The sequence below is a fragment of the Palaemon carinicauda genome, chromosome 14, assembly GCF_036898095.1.
Source record: "Palaemon carinicauda isolate YSFRI2023 chromosome 14, ASM3689809v2, whole genome shotgun sequence".
In the NCBI taxonomy this organism is placed as follows: Eukaryota; Metazoa; Arthropoda; class Malacostraca; order Decapoda; family Palaemonidae; genus Palaemon; species Palaemon carinicauda.
Window position 1 is genome coordinate 22,288,321 of NC_090738.1, and position 19,645 is coordinate 22,307,965.

At 39.8% G+C, this 19,645-nt stretch overlaps 1 protein-coding gene across 1 annotated transcript; it reads right to left on the reverse strand.

The window, feature by feature from the left end:
• Window positions 1-1,356: 1,356 nt before the first annotated feature.
• On the reverse strand, window positions 1,357-6,475 carry LOC137653134 (acid phosphatase type 7-like). Its single transcript, XM_068386523.1, has 6 exons — window positions 6,326-6,475; window positions 5,679-5,814; window positions 5,097-5,291; window positions 4,380-4,512; window positions 1,866-1,941; window positions 1,357-1,471 (listed from the first exon to the last, which is right to left on the reverse strand). The coding sequence occupies exons 2-6, from the start codon at window positions 5,785-5,787 to the stop codon at window positions 1,373-1,375; spliced, it is 612 nt and encodes a 203-aa protein (XP_068242624.1). The 5' UTR covers window positions 5,788-5,814; window positions 6,326-6,475; the 3' UTR covers window positions 1,357-1,372.
• Window positions 6,476-19,645: the final 13,170 nt, after the last annotated feature.

The window sequence follows — 19,645 nt, forward strand, 5'->3', positions numbered from 1 at the left end:
ATGATGTTTATTAGTAATTTGATTCTCTCTCTCTCTCTCTCTCTCTCTCTCTCTCTCTCTCTCTCTCTTAATATGATGTTTATTAGTAATTTTATTCTCTCTCTCTCTCTCTCTCTCTCTCTCTCTCTCTCTCTCTCTCTATTAATATGATGTTTATTAGTAATTTGATTCTCTCTCTCTCTCTCTCTCTCTCTCTCTCTCTCTCTCTCTCTCTCTATATGATGTTTATTAGTTTAGTAATTCGATTCTCTCTCTCCCTCTCTCTCTCTCTCTCTCTCTCTCTCTCTCTCTCTCTCTCTCTCTCTCTCAATATGATGTTTATTAGTAATTCGATTCTCTCTCTCTCTCTCTCTCTCTCTCTCTCTCTCTCTCTCTCCTCTCCTCTCTCTCTCTCTCTCTCTCTCTCTCCTATAGCTTTTTATTATCCTGGTTAAGTTGACAGAATACTATACTCCATAAACAACAACATAGATATAAAGTTATTAGTAGCAATACCTTCATTATCATATTTTAATACTAATAACGTAATGACGTTTAATCAATCTTTACATGTATATATCTATTTTCTGCCTTATTTTATTATTAAACGGTCATATTAATCATATTTATAATTATTATTATTATTATATTATTATTATTATTATTATTATTATTATTATTTTTAGTTGTAGTAGTAGTAGTAGTAGTAGTAGTAGTAGTATGATTTTTGTTATCATTATATTATTATTAAGCTGAACAATCCAAAATACTTTATAAAATTTGAAACATCAGAAGAATAAATATACTTAAGAGTAAAGTAAGAATTGATTAGTATGCAGCTGACACTGATAACAAAAGTATAACAATTGCAAAAAATAAGCTGTAGACTACAAAGAATATTAGTTACAAAAGCAGGTTGAAATAAGCGTTGCAGCATAATGTAAGGAACAGGCGGCCCTCGTGCTACTCTTTGGAGCAAGAGCCCGTGCGAGGATAAGACCTCTATTATAAAAATATCAATTATATGAATAGAAAAAAAACTGAAATAGTTATTAGGATATTGACCTCTTGACACATAAAAATGTACACTAATTCATGTTAAAATGTAAAGACAAGGTTAGGGTACTCTAGTGTACTATTACAGAATATAATTGCATTCAGACTCATAAAATAAAGATGATTATTACAAAGTACAGAAAAAAATTACAAGTGGTAGGCCTACTCCAGTATATCCAGAATCAAAATTCAAAATCGTATAACAACGACCAATTGTACACTATATAAGGGCTTATATTTATAGTCATAAAACAGGAACTTCAAAAATACCAACTAGAAAAAATCTGCATTCTAACTCTATATAAACTGTCAATCAAGTCAAAAGAAAAGGCACTCACTAAGCGTGTTCGTGGTTACCCGGGCACGTCATGTAAGGAACATATCCGGCGATCGGTTCAATGTTCCTCATAAACATGTCACCCACTTCTGCGTCGTTCTGAAAATATTACGAACATTGAAATTGAAACCAAAAGTAAAGTTATATGATATAAACCTCATGCTAGAACAGATACAGGTAAAAGCTTTTGATAGTCACTGATCACGCTGAAATTGAATCCGGTATAAAAACAATGCTTAATAAAATTACCTGTCCTTTCGATAATAAATGTAGTATGAAAGTTTCATTAAAAAAACACCGCTATGTTAAAAATGCATTCAGCAGGTAAGCTTCATAGAAATATTTGTTGAGTTGAAATTAAATCCGGTAGAAATAATTAGTAAATTCAACTTTCTCGTTTACTTCCTCACAAACAATACTTCAATAATTTATATATGATGTTAAAGACTTCAAGTACATAAATTGTCACAGATAGATCCTGAGGAAGACTTACCGTATCCATATCGTATGCGAAGTCCCCGACGTGAACTATGACGTCATACATTCCTTTGGTGACATCTTCCTGAAGTCTGTTTCAAATGATGCGCACTCATTAGAAATGAGAATCACCTAAGGTTACATTCACAGATATAAAATTAAACTAAATTAGAATTAGATGATAAATGGTAACAGTAAAATTGGTAACATGAAAGCAGTCCTCGAGTCCAACCCGGAAATGCACCTTCAAGGATTCGGCACTTTGTTTAAAATTATGGGGCATGAAGTTAAACCCTGACAAAACTCGAAGTATGATTAAGTCGGTCTACCGCATTGGTTCCTCAAAATCCAGATTTTTGTAACGACGCTGTTTTTTCTTTTTTTAACAATATACAAATCATCTATGAATGTGGCATTTGAGGCAAAAGTGATATTGTTTCTTAGTGAAACGCTTCATTGCCAAATTCTGACTCTACTGGAAATTGCTTTCTAATAAATTCCGATATACTAGCTGTCGGAGATTAAGCTTCGATTTTGTTGCGTTTTGATAGTATAAGTACTTACAAGAACATCCTTTGTTACTTGAACAAGTCCCAGTAATCTCAGACATAGCAAGAAAGCGGAGCGTTCAGTTTTTCCATTTTTGAAATAAGATCTGCACCTGTTCTCCCGTTTAACTTTTCTTTGCATTCTCTTACATGAACACTTAAAAAAAATTTCATTCTTGAACAAACATATACATTTTATTTTTCAAATCTAAAATAACTGGAGTTTGAAAATTCATTGGTGAAATGATTTGATTACGTAAACAGATTCTTGGTATTTTCATTGAACAGTCGGTGTCCAAGACAAGTGCAAGAAATAGCAATTAAGTATTTTACTTTACTTTGATGGCTGCTTTTCCGGTCCCATACAGCAGGGGAACCCCACTCTCTACAGGACCTCCACTGTCGTTTTACCTTGTTCGTTCAGAGTATTTAACGTTTCACATCGTGTATTGTTCATTTACTGCTAAATCGTCACGGTTGTACGACTGTTTAGATAGGAAAGTCTTCAGTTTCTTCTTGAAAGCCTTAATGTCTTCAATCATACGAATGTTTCGTGGGAGCTTATTATATAGTCTCGGGGCCGCATATTTAAAGGCTCTGGAGCCTAAAGTAGACATATATCTAGGTTCCAATAGTTTGAAGCCATCTGTAACTATTCTCGTGTTGACACGATTCGTTGGCTGCGCAATATGTAGCAATTCCCTTAAGTATTTTGGACGACCGGTTCTGATAACTTGGTGGGTTATTGTACATATTTTAAATTCAATTCTCGCTTTAATCGGCAGCCAGTGTAAATCAATTAGTATAGGGATGATCCTTTCTCTAGGCGGGACACCTTTTATCAGTCTTGCTCCTCTGTATATTATGTTTTGTAATTTCCTATGTTGCACTTTTGGTAAATCTGATAAAACAAGGAATTGCTTAAATACGAAGGTAGAATAAATCGTAGTAAAGTACCATGGATCGGTAATTCTAGATTGCTCAGTTCCATAAACACAAGATATTTGAATAAAAAAAGAGACAGAAGGAATCGTAAACGCATAGAGTTAGTAGCCATACAACAGAGAAGATGTATGGGATTTTTTTTTGATTGAACGTTTTCCGTATATAGATCAGTTGTTGAAAAATAAAAGATTTTTATGATGGAAGGAAAGCAAGTGCTAGGAATTGACTGACAACAGGACAAAAGACTTCTGTTGTTAAAACATGATTTGTTTCGGTTCCTTGTAGGTTCTCTTGAGATGAAGGCATCGGGTGCTTCCATAAGGAAGATAAACTTCCATAAGAAGGATAGACAATAAGGCGAGATCCCCGATACTCCTTTTTATTTTACTCTTCAGCAGTTCCCTGGAAGGACTTTCTAATAAGTCGTCTAGGATTCCTAATCTTCTCTGATATTGGACGACATAGTCAGACTTTACGAGTTGATGCTCTTTTTCAAGTCACAACAACAACAACAAATATAGCCGTTTCTAGTCCACTGCAGAAAAAAAGGCCTCAGACATGTCAATTCATGTCTGGGGTTTGGCCAGATTTCATCACAACGCTGGCTAAATGCTGATTCGTGGTAATGGGAGATTTTCGTCTGATCGCTGACAGCAAACCAACCTAGCATGGGTGGCCCTGAGTGCAGGTTTGCTAATCATGGTGATACGCAAACTCTTTCACCACCTTAAGATATCCCTCCACTCAGAGTGGGAGGTATTCATCTCACTTTAAATCGTTGAAATATCGATCGTGAATGGCAGAAGCAAGGAACAGTGACAATGCTCTAGCTAGCACGACACTGCCTTAGAGTCTGACCATATATCCATATATTCAGTACCCAAGACCCCTCTCCACCCGCACTGGGACCAAAGAGGGTCAGGCAATGGCTGCTGAGGATTCAGCAGGTAGACCTATACAGACTCCCCCAAACCTCCCATCCATAGCTCACAGGGATAGTGAGGTTGTAAACATTACAAAAATCCGGAATTTCTGACCTGGCTAACGATTGCCCATTGACTGCACCCAGATCCCCGTACATGGCTGCTCTCAATTTCCAATTGTTTCCGGATGGCCAGGTTTTGAATGTGAATATCGCCGACCAGCCCAGGTCGCTTCCACAGTGGTAATCTTAAAAAGGATCAATTTTAATTCTTTTAATAAGGATATGAGCTGAAGTCTCTCTCTCTCTCTCTCTCTCTCTCTCTCCTCTCTCTCTCTCTCTCTCTCTCTGTATTATTTATTTAAATTTCGATAACTCATTTCAGTTTAATATTGATAATAATGATAGTACCAAATTAGCATTATCATAATTGTTATCAATATCATTATACAAAATAGAAAATATTCAAATTGAATACGCCTGTTGGATCACTGAATTGCAAAATGCAAAATTATCTAGAATAAGATCTTTATAAAAATTAAACCATCAAGGTAATTAGAAAAGTATAGAATAAGGCTGATTACCAAAGAAATAGAAATCAGAATCAGGAAAATTCATTAATCTGTTAAGAGTATTCAATAATAACATTAAACGTAAGGAACATGTGAACACTACTATTTGAACACTTAGTCATAGAGGGTAGAATGTAAATTAGCCTATAAAAAAAGAACATAAGAGAGAAAAAGAGTGGATGCAATGAGTGTATCAAGTAAGGAGACGGAATGAGAACATAAAGGTAAGGAAAAAAAATGAAAATATTATTGTTACTTACAATATCTCGTGCCTGGCGTGAGGTTGGGGAGCTTGACCCTATGCATCCACATCTGCCTCTGTAGGGATCCGCCGTCTGTAAAAAGCGTAGCGTTCCCTGTGGCCCTGAGGGCCAGGTTAGAGGTGCCATATTCCACCACGGAATTGTTTGTTGGGGATGACGTCACCCACGTGACCATTATGTCCGTGTTATTCTCTGCAAGACGATGTTAGCATTGATTGTGTTGCTTCGACTTGCATCAAATTAGAAAGACAACTGACATAGATGAGGGGATATTTGTTGCTAGCCAAGCTACTACCCTAGTTGGAAACGCAGGAGGCTATAAGCATAAAGGCTCCAACAGGGAACATAGCCCAGTGAGGAAATGAAATAAAGAAACAGATAGAATAGTGTGCCTGAGTGTAACCCCAAACAAGATAATTTTAATCCAATAGAGTGGAAGAACATGGTACAGAGCCTATGGCACTACCCAAGACCAAAGAATAATATCTTCCACGAATGGGATCTCATGGCAGAGAAGTTTCAGAATAATTGAAAACAGATCGTGATTCTTATGCATTATCCAATATATTATAAACTGACCTCCAAGAGAAATATGCACTTGCTGTGGTTGGAAATCCCCAAGTGCATTTGTGAGCCCAACACCGACGGTGCTTATAAGCACCAACCAGCAGACGACCGAGCACCACATCGGGTTCAACTTCTTGAGTCTTTTCCCCTGAAACAGAGAATGGAGGGATGCTGGTGAAGGGACATGTCACACTTTCGCATCCTTAATGAATATAATTGAATTTTCCGGTAGAAATTTACATTGCAAAGCTTCATGCTGAATTGAGAGATGGGCTGAAGCCACTCTTTTATTGTACACAAATGAATAAAAAGAAACTATTTCATTAATTCGACAAAAAGACACCGGTTAAGATTTTATATTTATTATTAAATTGGAAATTGCAAGTTCAAAATAAGTGGATACAATGAATAATACTGGATTAGATCTAACCCAAATTCATTTCGCCAGTAAAGTCACTTTATCAAAATCTATTATCAAGGATCTTGATAACATATAGCCCATTACTGAAATTCTAACTCAAAATCTGTTAAATCAACTAATATCAAGTTATGAGCTGAAACTTATTCTCCTCATTATTGTCGTAAAAACTATGATAATTAAAGAAAATATTGCTTAGAGAAAATGACAAACTTCAAACAATGAAAGGTTGAATGTTTACCTGAATCAACAGCTAATGTGGAACGAATGTTTCCACAAACTGACTTCGTTGACCAGAAACACCCGTCTTTTAAGGGAAAATTCCCATCACTGAAAGATAAAATGGTTATCACAATGATAGATTAAATTAGACTTTGTTCACAGGACGTCTTCCTTATACAATTGTTATAATGAGAGTGACTATTGCTAGCCAATTTGATATCATGTATGTGTGTATTTGTACGCATACAAACATCTATACATACATACACACACGCACACACACACACACACACACACATATATATATATATATATATATATATATATATGTATATATATATATATATATATATATATATATATATATATATATATATATATATATATTCGAAAGAGTACCTCATGAAATATATATATATATATATATATATATATATATATATATATATACATATATATATATGTATATATATATATTGGAAAGAGTACTTCATGAAATATATATATATATATATTTCATGAAGTGCTCTTTCGAAAACTTTCAATAAGTAATTTGTACTTAAAATTTCCCGTACTATCTCCAATTTACTTAATCAAGCACACCAGACTTTCTTCTCAGTTATTTGGTATTATTTCCTCTTCTTTAATGACTGATTATTATCTCTTATATAATTATTCCCGGTATATACATTTTTTTTTCAGAAAATCTAATGGTCCTTGCCTCGCCGTGAAAGTGAAGTGAGATCGCTGATATCAGGTGAGATCGCATACCAAAGCAAATGCACAGCTTTAGGATCGCATACCAAGACAGGACCGTGTCTTTTTTATGATTTTATATGGTATCGTAAATGACATATGCATAGGTCTATATGAAATTTAATTCATTACGAAGAAATGACGATAGGACTGTTAAAGCTGGCCTTGAAATGCACGGTTTTAAACAAATAGAGGAGGTTGGGTTCTCTATAATTAAAAGTGTCTGTCTTGATATATTTCTCAATTTTCAAGATGGGCATGATTAACTGGATCCTTGTAACTTTTTATTCACATAAAACAAATACTTTGACTCCAAATGCATTTGCAAGAAATATTATATTCGGTAGGTCATTTGCAAAAGTTAGAAATCTGTAGTGACTGATGCTGAGTCTAGGATAGTGTTTTCTATTTTTTTTTTCTTTTGTCAAGACGCTAAATATTTAATGGGATGATGATAATGAATAAACTATTGCATTAAAAAACTTGAAAATATATAAACACTGTAACATAAAGTATCGTAATGCCTTTGAATTACTAATTATGATAGATACTTATTTTTAAAAGATGTATATACCTTGCAAGGTTACCGTAACACCGAATTTCCGAAAGTAAACAGTCGACAAATGTACGTCGTTAAGCTTTACGCTTTCTTTGACGCTTTTCAGCTTTGTGAAATGTCACATATCTCCTGTTGTGCCAAGAGATACAATTAACTTCAGTCTGTGTGGAATTAAAATTTACAGCCTTTTCTCAAAGAAACTACTTCAACGCGAATTCCCATCATTCAATCTGTCGGGAATTTCGACCCGATCAATCGAAATTCCCGCCATTTGACTCCACCTACGACTACGTCAAATTGGAGGGAGAGGAGAAACTCGCGGGCGAATGAATGTAGTTCCAGACGTGAACGTTTAGAGCCAAAAAGGGAAACCGCCTGGTAGGAAGGCACTGAGACTAATAAAATCAATTGCTGGTAATTTAAGATTAAGAAAAATAACGTCATTCTATTGTAACATGATAAAAAAAAATCCAATCTAGAAATTTAGGTTCATGACAAATTGCGCCAAAAAGGTAACGTCGGAGGTTGCAAGGCTAGCTCGTCCTCTTTGATCCAACGTCCCCAACCAAAGTAAGTCCCTTTCTAATTGTTATCTCTCCTCTCTACCTTGTGTACCAGGTTGGTTGTAGTAGAAGTTTGTGTGCAAGACGTTTAGTTTTTATATCGCAGTTTAGTGTAGAGATCCTTGTGATTGGGGATCTGAATCCTGAGTTAAATAAGAATAGGGATATTTGGTGTGTGATTCGTTGTGTATTGAATTCGAATTGGCACTATTTTCAGTTTGTTAATGAGTCCGGTGTGGACTTTGTGCTTGAAGAGCACATGCTACATTACCTAGGGTCAGTCTTGTTTTTCAGTAAGTCTTGTGAATGCTTAAGAATGTTGTTTGTCTTTATCAGAGTTTATTTTTGTAATAAAATTGTAAATTTTATCGCCGTATTTTAGTTAACTCCTGGAAAGTTTTGGGAATCTTGCCTCTCCAAGGCCTTGCGATCCGCCCAGTACATCGGGCAGATTTAATAAACTGGTGAAAATCACAACATTTGGTCCTTCGAACCGGATCGCAAGCGCTTCCCAGAGCCGGACAGGACTAATTTAAAATATGAGCTTTTGAGAGAGAGAGAGAGAGAGAGAGACGAACAATTAAGGTCCTCTACGTCCCGATGTGCGATCGCCCACGTGGGTCAGTTCTTTGAGTCCCTTCTTAACGTTAAATTATCCTTTTTTCCTTGCCTTGCCCAACCCCCCCAAACGTAAAGTAAAGTAATTAAGATGGCTGTGTCCACGATCGTGCATATCGAGGCGTCGATGGGCCTACTGGAGGATTTACTAAGCGAAACGCAAAGGGCGCTGATAGAGACTTACTCCGAGTCCGTTTACCAGAATTTGGTAACGGAGTTGCAGGCAGAGGTCCGACAGCTTAAAGAGCTATACAAGAGCCAGCGCGTTAAGCTAGAAACTAGTTTCGAAGCCCGAATTAGGCATATGTTAGGTGAAGCGACACGTGCTTCCACTCTATTGTACAATAGAATAGATAAAGTGAAAGGCCCTTCAACGGGGAATGTTGCCCTCCCCAGGTTGAAGCCGCTGCCTCTCCCCACGTTTAAAGGGGAAGTGCAAGAGTACGCATCGTACCGTGAACTATTCACGATCCACGTGGATCGAAGAGCTGATTTAGACGAAGTGTCTAAATTCACATATTTATTGGGGACGTTGGGCAAAGAGCCGCTTAGGATCATCAAATCTCTAAGTGTAACCGCCGCGAACTATAGTGTAGCATTAGACCTATTAGATAAGCAGTATGGCAACGTGCACCAGACACTCGTGATTCTGCACCGTAAGTTAGCAAACATCTTTGTGCCGTCACTAAACCCAGTAGAATTAAAAAGGTTCCGTTTTGAGTTGACCATCATTATTGAGCAAATCAAAAGACTTAGTACCAATGACTTAGGCCAGGGCATGGTCATGAGCCTCATTAATCAAAAACTGTCAGAGGGAAAACTATACTGCAAAGTGGTAGAGCATTTGAGGAAATGCGACTATACGTTGGACGAGTTTTTTGAGGCAATAGATTTCATAGTAAGAATGTTAAAAGACGATGCATTGCAGAGAGGCGACAGTCTTGAGAGTGACAAAAGACCAGACAGTAGTGTAAGACCGAAAACCCACCCCATCCACCATAATTCCTGCCCATTTTGTAGCGAACGGCATCCGCCTCACGGATGTCGCCAAGTGACAGACGTAGCTGCTAGACGTCGCATTTTATTAAAAAGGGGTCTTTGTTTTAATTGCACGAAATCAGGCCATCGTAGCGATAAATGTCCCGTATCAAATTCCTGTAGAAACTGTAATGCTAAGCACCACACTGCGATTTGCGACGCGGGTAGACCGCAATCAATCCCTAGTCATAGTAATAGTCAATCAACAACGTCCCGCCCCGTAGTAAATGCGACGCCTGCACAGAACCAAAATGCCCCCCGTCCATCTAAGGTTAAAGTAGAATCTAAGCCGTGCACGAGTGCAAAGATCGCGCAGAGGTCTGATGTGGACCTCCCATGCACTATCTTGCCAACAGCCATGGCAGGTATTCAACAAAGGCAAGGTAGTAAGCGAGTCCGCCTATTTCTCGACTCAGGAAGCCAGAGGAGCTTCATCTCTGCAAAAATTGCCCGTCAATTAGGCCTACCGGTGGTAGGAAGAGTATCCTTGAATATAGCTCCGTTTGGTTCCGAGGAAATAAGCGGACAATACGATGTAGTAAGTTGCAGGGTTGAAATGGGGAAAAGAATCGTGCGTATGAAGTTGGTGGCACACGAACACGTGGACGTCCCGATACATAACGTGGGTTATGTTAAAGTCAGACAGCATCTGTTGACCAAGGGAGTCACGTTAGCCGATCCAGCAAACCAATCAGATACCATGAAGAACGTTCACATATTAGTTGGGGCTGATTATTTTAGCTATTTTGTCATAGGTGTAGAAAAAGTAGATGGGATAAATCTTTTCTTAACGCATAATGGTATGTCCCCGTACGGGAAGGTGCCACAGTGGCTGTTCCAAGGGGAAAAGGTCGAACAAGTTAGAACGTTGAGAGTGTGCAGAATCACGGAGGAGCCATATCTGTATGATGTAGATGAGTGGTGGCGATTAGACCGTGTTGGCATCGCCCCATCTGAGCAATACACTGTTCGCGAGGCCGAGGCCGTGCGAAAGGTATCGCAAAGCGTTGTAAGAAAACCTGAGGGATAGGTTAGCCTACCATTCGGGTCGGATGCTAGGCCAGAAACAAATTATCGTAACGCTGTGGCGCAGTTGGAGTCGTTGCAGACAAAATTCAGAAAGGATAGGGAATATCTTGAACAATATCAGGGAGTGATAGATAAGTATCTCGAAGCAGGTTTTATATCAGAAGTGAAAAATCCCGTAGTGGAAGGTTATTACATGCCACACTTTGGTGTTAAGAAAGACAGCCGTACCACCCCCCTTAGAATCGTGTTCAATGCCTCTGCCAAGTCACAAGGTTGCAAGTCCTTGAATGAATGTCTTTTACCTGGGCCCAATTTGGTAGAAGTAGCATATAGTTTACTTATAAGGTTTAGGTTGAATCGATATGCCATGTTAGCCGACATAAGTAAAGCATTCCATCGTGTTTTGTTAGATCCTCGTGATGCCAAATACACACGATTTCTGTGGCGCAAGGCAGCTGGTCGAGCGCTTACCTTCGCCTTTAGAGTCGTGGTGTTCGGCATCACAGCTAGTCCATTTTTGCTACAGCAAATATTAAATTGTCATTTTAAAGAGGAAGGGCGCCCAGATTTAGTAAAATCCTTTTATGTCGATAATTATCTGGCCACGTTTGAAGATATAGAACATATGAGGCGAGAGCATGAGTCTGTACATAATATCTTAAAAGGGGCGGGTATGCCCTTAGAAGGGTGGGCCAGTAATCACTTGGCCTTCGATAGCGAGAAACAGTGGAGTGAGCCTGTGAGTGTGAACGTGCTCGGGCTGCGATGGGCCCGGGACGTGGACAGATTGTGTGTGAAAGAAAGCAAAGGGATCTGTGAGTTGGGGGAGGGATGGGTGCCCACGAAGCGTAGGGTACTTTCCCTATTAGTCTCCATATATGATCCGATAGGTTTGATAAGCCCATTATTTGTAAGGGGAAAGCTTTTCCTTCAACAACTATGGGAGGATAATGTAGGTTGGGATGATGTTTTAGGAAAAGAGAGGGCTAAAGAGGCAAGTGAATTGTTGAATGATTTGAAAGCGGTGAGCGACATCACCTTTCAAAGATCAATAGGAAAAAGAGGCTTACAACTTCATGTGTTCACCGATGCCGGCAGTAAAGCATATGGAGCAGTAGCATATACTAGGGACGAATGCAATCGGGTAAGTCTGGTAACGAGTAAAACCCGGATCACTCCGAAAGGGATGAGCAAGCTGACGATCCCTAAGCTAGAGTTGCTGGCCTTGTTGTTAGGCAGCAGACTAGCAAGAACGCTCAAGGATCTGATCGAGCCACGGGAAATAGTAATGTGGACCGACAGTAAGGTAACGTTGGCATGGGTAGCATCGCCCGATGCCAGGTCTAATAAAAATGTGTTTGTTTCTAACAGAGTGGCGGAAATTAATTTTATTCAGCAGGTTTGTAGTTTCAGTCTGAACCATGTCCCTAGTCAGCAGAACCCTGCCGATATCCTATCCCGAGGCGCAACGGCTCAACAATTGCAAGCTAACCCCCTGTGGAGGAACGGTCCAGAATTCCTCAGGACCACGGGAAAGCCTGTTCCTTGCGAGAAGGAAGATCTACTACATCAAACTCACGTAGTAGCGGCGGTGCAGGAGTTGAGGGAGGAGATGTGTCCTACCCCCCCAGGCGAGATTTGGGACGTCCTGAAAAGGGAAGTAGGGTTCCAATTCTTGTTACGAGTAGCCAGACTAGTTTTAAAGTTTGCTAAGATAGAACGGCATCCGTTCAGTATTGTTGTAAAATTAGAGCAAAAACATTATTTGCCTACTGTTTATGCCTACTTAGAGGGCGGAGTCAGACCACCTCGTGAAGTTGCTAATTTTGCTAGTCAATTGAATTTAGTTTTGGTAGATAATCTTATCTGCACCAGGGGACGAGTGTCCCATGTAGGAGAAACTGATCATTTAATTCTCTTGCCAGCCAAAGGGCATTTGGTTAGGATGTATTTAAATTATTTACATCAGATACATCTGCATTGTGGGGTGAATACTCTAATAGGTATCTTTCGACAGAAATGTTGGGTGGCAGGTCTACGTTCCATTGCGAAGCGAACTGTGCGGCAATGCCCTGAATGCAAGCTAGCCTTCCAGCCTCTAACGAGACAGCCACCACCACCCCCCCTGCCAAAGGAAAGGATCACCCTCACAAAACCGTTCACGGCGGTCGGAGTGGACCACACAGCAGCAATACACACGGAGACACGGCCAGGGTATATACTTATCGTAACTTGCATGGCCAGCAGAGCCGTGTACCTTGACTTCTGTCCCTCTTTGGAAGCAGAAGAATTCGTGTTGGCACTTAGACGGTTTAGCGCCACCCACGGTGCCCCACAGCTCATCATGTCCGATAACCATCAAACCTTCAAGGCTGCCAGCCACCTCCTGCAGGGACTTTATGAAGAGGATGAAGTCCAGCAGTTCCTGAGGAAAACTGGCATAAAGTGGAGGTTTCAGACGCCCCGTGCACCTTGGAAAGGTGGGTTCTTCGAGCGTTTGATAGGAGTAACGAAACGGACCCTCCAGATAGCCCTCGGAAAGAAGTACCTGCCGGACGCCCACGTGCTAACCCTCGTGAAAGAAGCAGAAGCAGTGGTGAATAATCGACCGCTCATGTACAGCGGTGACGAGCGCGAGGATGAAGTCCTCACCCCCTCCCATTTGATAAGAGGACACCAAGTCCACCTCATGGCCCCGATCTTACCGGACGACCATCTCAACGCAACCTTCACCTCTCGGAAGCTACGTGATCGTTACGTAAGATTGACAGATTCACTCAAAGCCTTTAGGGAACGCTGGAGAAGGGAATACTTGAGTGCCTTGAGGGCCCGGCACGACAGTCGGCCCGGGGAACCCTCCAAGCTGCACCCCGGAGACATCGTGCTAGTTAAGCAGGACAATAAGAAGAGAGCGACTTGGCCTCTGGGACGTGTCGTGGAGACGTATCCTGACGACAACGGAGTCGTACGCTCGGCGAAAGTGTTGTTTGAGGGTGTCGAATCGCTGCGAGCTGTCAGCCACCTGGTTCCCCTAGAAATAGCCCCCTCTGAGGATGACCATGAAGGAGACGACGGCGATGACGGAGAAGAGGGTGCGTACAGTTCGACAGCCGGAATGCCAGGGATAGCGGAGACGTCTGGGAACGACCAGGGTATGGCAACAGCTACGACAACTCAACAACCAGCCACAGGAACGGACGACAACGACGAGGAAGGTGAGAACTATGCAGTTAGTGAAAGAAGTGAAAATGAAAATGAAACTGAATCAGAGCAGACGAACGCACAAAGACGTTCTGCACGCCCATTGAGAAGGGCTGCCGTGAAACAGCGAGAACTAATGGACTGTCTGCTGAAAGGTGACGATATATAAAAAGTAGCTGTAAACTGTAAGTGAAAAGGGGGCGTGTCCTATCTGGAAGGTAGGGAGGGTGGAGTTTGTGAGGTGTGCGTGAATCTGCGGAGGTTGGAAGTGCTTAGGGGTGGAGAACGGGGACGGGATGGTCTCTCGTGCGTACAGACCGAGCGTTGCACAGAACCAACCCCTCCCTCTTGTACTCCATTAAGTAACAGCCTGCATGTAGCAGCGCTATAGAAGTCTCGATTATTGTGAGTTGAGACAGACTGAATTTGAATTGTCATGTATGTATTTCTGCCATTTCTTGAATTGTCTTAGGCCCATTGCCTAATTGTCTTTGCACTTGAATTATTATGTTTGCATTTCTGCCATTTCTTGAATTGTCTTAGGCCCATTGCCTAATTGCCTTAGAGCTTGAATTGTATGCATTGCCATTGCCATTTTCTGTTTGTTTTAGGCCCAATTGCCTAATTGCCTTAGAGCTTGAATTGTATGCATTGCCATTGCCATTTTCTGTTTGTTTTAGGCCCATTGCCTAATTGCTTGCCATTTGAATTCTGTAAAATGTGTGTACATTATCACTTATTTCTGCTGTTCCCTATGTGTATTACACGAGTGCTTTAGAATTGCTAGGCCCATTGCCTAATTTGATCTGTTGTATGACTGTATATTATTGATTGTGTTTATTACCCCGGGGTAACATTGCTGTTGTATATTGTGCGTACTCTGTTCGAGTCGTTGCGGAGCGCTACGCAGCGAGCCTAACAGAGTCTCGGAGTAAGCCACTCCCCTCACCCCGAGTCTAGCTCCATCCAATTGACCGACGTTTCATCGCTCCTTATTTTGGGGCGTGGAGGATGTCGGGAATTTCGACCCGATCAATCGAAATTCCCGCCATTTGACTCCACCTACGACTACGTCAAATTGGAGGGAGAGGAGAAACTCGCGGGCGAATGAATGTAGTTCCAGACGTGAACGTTTAGAGCCAAAAAGGGAAACCGCCTGGTAGGAAGGCACTGAGACTAATAAAATCAATTGCTGGTAATTTAAGATTAAGAAAAATAACGTCATTCTATTGTAACATGATAAAAAAAAATCCAATCTAGAAATTTAGGTTCATGACAAATTGCGCCAAAAAGGTGACGTCGGAGGTTGCAAGGCTAGCTCGTCCTCTTTGATCCAACGTCCCCAACCAAAGTAAGTCCCCTTCTAATTGTTATCTCTCCTCTCTACCTTGTGTACCAGGTTGGTTGTAGTAGAAGTTTGTGTGCAAGACGTTTAGTTTTTATATCGCAGTTTAGTGTAGAGATCCTTGTGATTGGGGATCTGAATCCTGAGTTAAATAAGAATAGGGATATTTGGTGTGTGATTCGTTGTGTATTGAATTCGAATTGGCACTATTTTCAGTTTGTTAATGAGTCCTGTGTGGACTTTGTGCTTGAAGAGCACATGCTACATTACCTAGGGTCAGTCTTGTTTTTCAGTAAGTCTTGTGAATGCTTAAGAATGTTGTTTGTCTTTATCAGTTTATTTTTGTAATAAAATTGTAAATTTTATCGCCGTATTTTAGTTAACTCCTGGAAAGTTTTGGGAATCTTGCCTCTTCAAGGCCTTGCGATCCGCCCAGTACATCGGGCAGATTTAATAAACTGGTGAAAATCACAACACAATCAGAGGTAAGGGATGTCTATTGGTAAGACTACCCCGTTCCCAAATCTCTACAATAACTTTGACTTCTCAGAGGGTTTTCACTTATCAGCATCTTTAAAGCGTCCCTATGACCACAACCTGCACATTTTATATTTTGTTTCTATCTCCTGAAATAGACCTCTTCCATCTTTTTTTTTTTCACCATTCACTCCTTTAGGTAGAAGTATAGTTTAAGTCAGGATACGGTATTCAGTCTTCTTGGTACCTTCTGCAACCTCGTGTTCCGAATAATGTACGCCTAATATGCTTGGCCTATTTACATAATCTGTGTATTAAATGGGTTCCGAAGTGATATAACCTCGTAGGAGAATTAGAAAAAAAAAGGTTGTAAGGAGAATGCAGTACCCTAGATTAGGTTATGTAGGTAGGTAAAGATATGAAACTTTAACTTCTAGCCAAATACATGAACCATGTATATTTTCCAACGGGTTAAATTGTGTGTTATCCATGTTTTACCATCAACTTTTGAGCAAACCACCCGTTTATGAGGTTCCTTACCCATTTGAAAATAATTATGCAGATCCCAGTGGGAAATGGGATTTTTTGGGGTGGGGAAACACCAAAGACTTTATTTTCAGCAATATTAATGATTAGAAATGACAGTAAGGCATAAAAACACTCTGATAGCTTGTTGGAAAAATAGGTAAATATATGATACTTTAATTTAGGTTAATATATGATACATTAAATTTTAGCGAAACTTGAATTCGCTACAAGAAATTGACGAGTGCTAGCTATATTTGGCATTTTTCTCTGTATGACTAGTGTGGGCTGGGGCATAATAACATGCATATTGTTCAATTAAAATGTGAACACCGTTTCACGATCTAAGTCCATTGTTTATTTCTGAGAGACCGATGGTGGCTTACTGTGCCTGCTTTGTTTTCATTTAAAATTGCCAGCTGTTCTAGTTTTAATATGACAATCGTTACATGGCTTTTTTTAACCAATTAACATTTTGCAAATATTTCTGCACAAGTTCCCTGAGGTTGTTTTACAAGAGCTATTTTTTCTACTTCCACCTCAATTTCAGCATGACGACAGTCGGAGGACGTCTCCGAGAGAGGAGTTTAATACACATCAAAATTTAGTGTAAATTCATCTATTTTAGTTATTGAATATATTGAAAACGCTGTCCATATAGCAGTTGTTGCTCATTTGATAGTTAAAAAAGTATCTCCAAAACAATGAACCACAATATTGGCGTGTGCAGCTCATCCATGTATCGCTTACAAAAACAGAGCAGTAGTGGGGTTATGTATATTTGCTAGCAAAATGAGGCCCAGCAGAGCAAATTCTATCTGAGGTACATGATATGAATTATAGGTAATTATGAGTCCTTAATAGTAACCCACGGGTATGGCTTGCACAGCACATTCATGTACCGCTTGCCAGAACAGAGGAGGAATGAGATTGTTTTTATTTATAAGTCAAACGAGCCATAGCTGAGCAAGAACCATCTGAAGGACTTGATATGAATTACAGATAATTATGATACTTTAATTACCCGCCACTTTCATAAATCATATATTTTTTCCAACTGGTTATTTCCTGTTCATTATGCATTGCTGATCGTTCTTATAGTTGCAAATCAGTTTTTTTTTTTCTCCTGACCTAAAATAGCTGTTTCTCACTGGGATCCCCCTTAATTATTTTCATAATGAGGGTTATGGAAACTCATTAACGGGTGGTTTGCCCCCATTCATGGTCAAGAATAGATAAAACATAAGGTGGCGAGTAGGAAACATATATGGCACATGTTTTTGGCTAGAAATTAAGGTAAATGGAGGACTCAAGTGTGGTAGGAGTGTATGTCCCTTTAAAGATATTGCCCCCCCCCCCCATTGATGGAGGAGCTTCAGCACTCTATATCTCCCTTTCTGCCTGGAAACGAGGCTACTGCTCCTCTTTCATCCCACAATACTTTGTGAGAGCATTTGAGGTGATGGCACCTCTCGAGGCTATCATTGTCGCTTGCGTGCAGTTGAACACACCAAGAGTTGAGTGTGTTCATTGCTAGCGATCCCCCCCCCACCCCCCACCCCCGCTGTTGTCGGCCTTCTCTATCTGTCTGCAGTCCCCGACGATCAATCTTATTTTTGTGGGCAATGAATCATCAGAGCAACCTGATATATCTTCTTCCCCAGGTGGGTAGGAAGGTACTCAGGATTTCTCTGCTCCAAAGGCACTAAACTTTGGTCAGCAATGTATTAAATACAATATAAGTTGTCAGAAAGATATAATAGCTCATGCATTTGAGGAGACATTAAATTATCATGCTGCAGTATTGGCAGAGTCCAGATATGTATGTCTTTTTTTTTTTTTTTTTTTTTTTTACAGAATATTAGCTAATGCGCAGTGTTATACCAAAAGATGTACCGCCATCTTTCCTAAAGACGATGTTCCAGACACTAACCAAAGAGCTTGCTAATTCTTTCAGAAATGAAAGTAAGAAATTGCATTTTGTAATTCTAGGTTGTTAGTTTCCTTTACATTATTTTAAGTTAGGAGAATAGTATATATCAAGAATAAATTGGAAATGCTGCAGATTTATGGGAAACATTGACAAAGATCACAAATACTGTCTATTCATCTGTGTGCCGTTTAGAAACATGACAATGTCTATATTTCTAGTGACATAATTGGCTACTGTTTGTGCTAAACAACTCCCTGCCATGTAGGCTAACTTACAAACTTTATATCTAAGTTCACGCGGTAAATTGTAGGCATAACCAAAAAGTTTTACTAAGTCCTCCGGTGGAACATCAATGCTGTCTAGCTTTTCCGGGTCTTCGTTGGTCCATATGGTCCACATTTCATAAATGAAATATAAACGAGATTTTGGAACGTCCATCGAAGCTATATCAAAGATGCCTGACTGGGATTCGAGTCCCACTCAAACTCGTTAGTTTTTTTGGTTGCTGCAACTTCACCATCCTTGTGAGCTAAGGATGGGAGTTTTGGGGGGAGCCTAGAGGTCTATCTGCTGAGTCATCAGCAGCCATTGCCTGGCTCTCCTTGTCCCTAGCTTGGGTAGAGAGGGGCCTTGGTCGCTGATCATGTGTGTATTATATTGTCAGTCTCTTGGGCATTGACCTGCTCGAGAGGGCAATGTCACTGTCCCTTGTCTGTGCCATTCATGAGTGGCCTTTAAACCTTTAAAACTTGCAATAGATTATCTTAATGTCCTAAAGTCTACTTCGATTCATTGACTCTTCTGTTCTATAATGGAGTCTTTCTTTTTTCGTAAATCGTAATATTTTTCATATTTTGTCATTGTCTGATTCATTATCATCTCGTTATCGTTTGATTGAAATTCTTGATTCCATCCTTTATTTTTAGCTTTGTCTAAAAAATATCATGAAAGAATAAATACCTTTTATTTTGAAAATGTAAAGGTATTTGTCATGAAAGATAGATAAGTGATGTTATCCTAGTTGAGAGAGAGAGAGAGAGAGATTTTCAGTCAAAAAGTAACTTTTCATTGTTGATGGATGATCACATTCAAGAAAATATATTTTTGAACGATGCAGTCCTTAGAATTGTCTTGGGCAGAAGGTTATATAAATATCAAGTAAAACTTGCTTTAGTGTCTCCTTAGATTTCTCATTCCTATAGCATCTTCCTTAGCTTATGAACTACTATTAGATCATGAATCATATGTATCATCTTCAACACCCATCACTTAAGAGGACATTTTAAACTACCCCA

Bases quoted from the DNA above. Each gene is read 5' to 3' on its own strand.
- LOC137653134 (XM_068386523.1), bottom strand. From the start codon at position 5,787: ATGTGGTGCTCGGTCGTCTGCTGGTTGGTGCTTATAAGCACCGTCGGT. The intron at 5,292-5,678 runs GTCAGTTTATAA...ATCGTCTTGCAG, and splicing joins AGTGCATATTTCTCTTGGAG to AGAATAACACGGACATAATG. The intron at 1,472-1,865 runs GTAAGTCTTCCT...TAATATTTTCAG, and splicing joins TCGCATACGATATGGATACG to AACGACGCAGAAGTGGGTGA.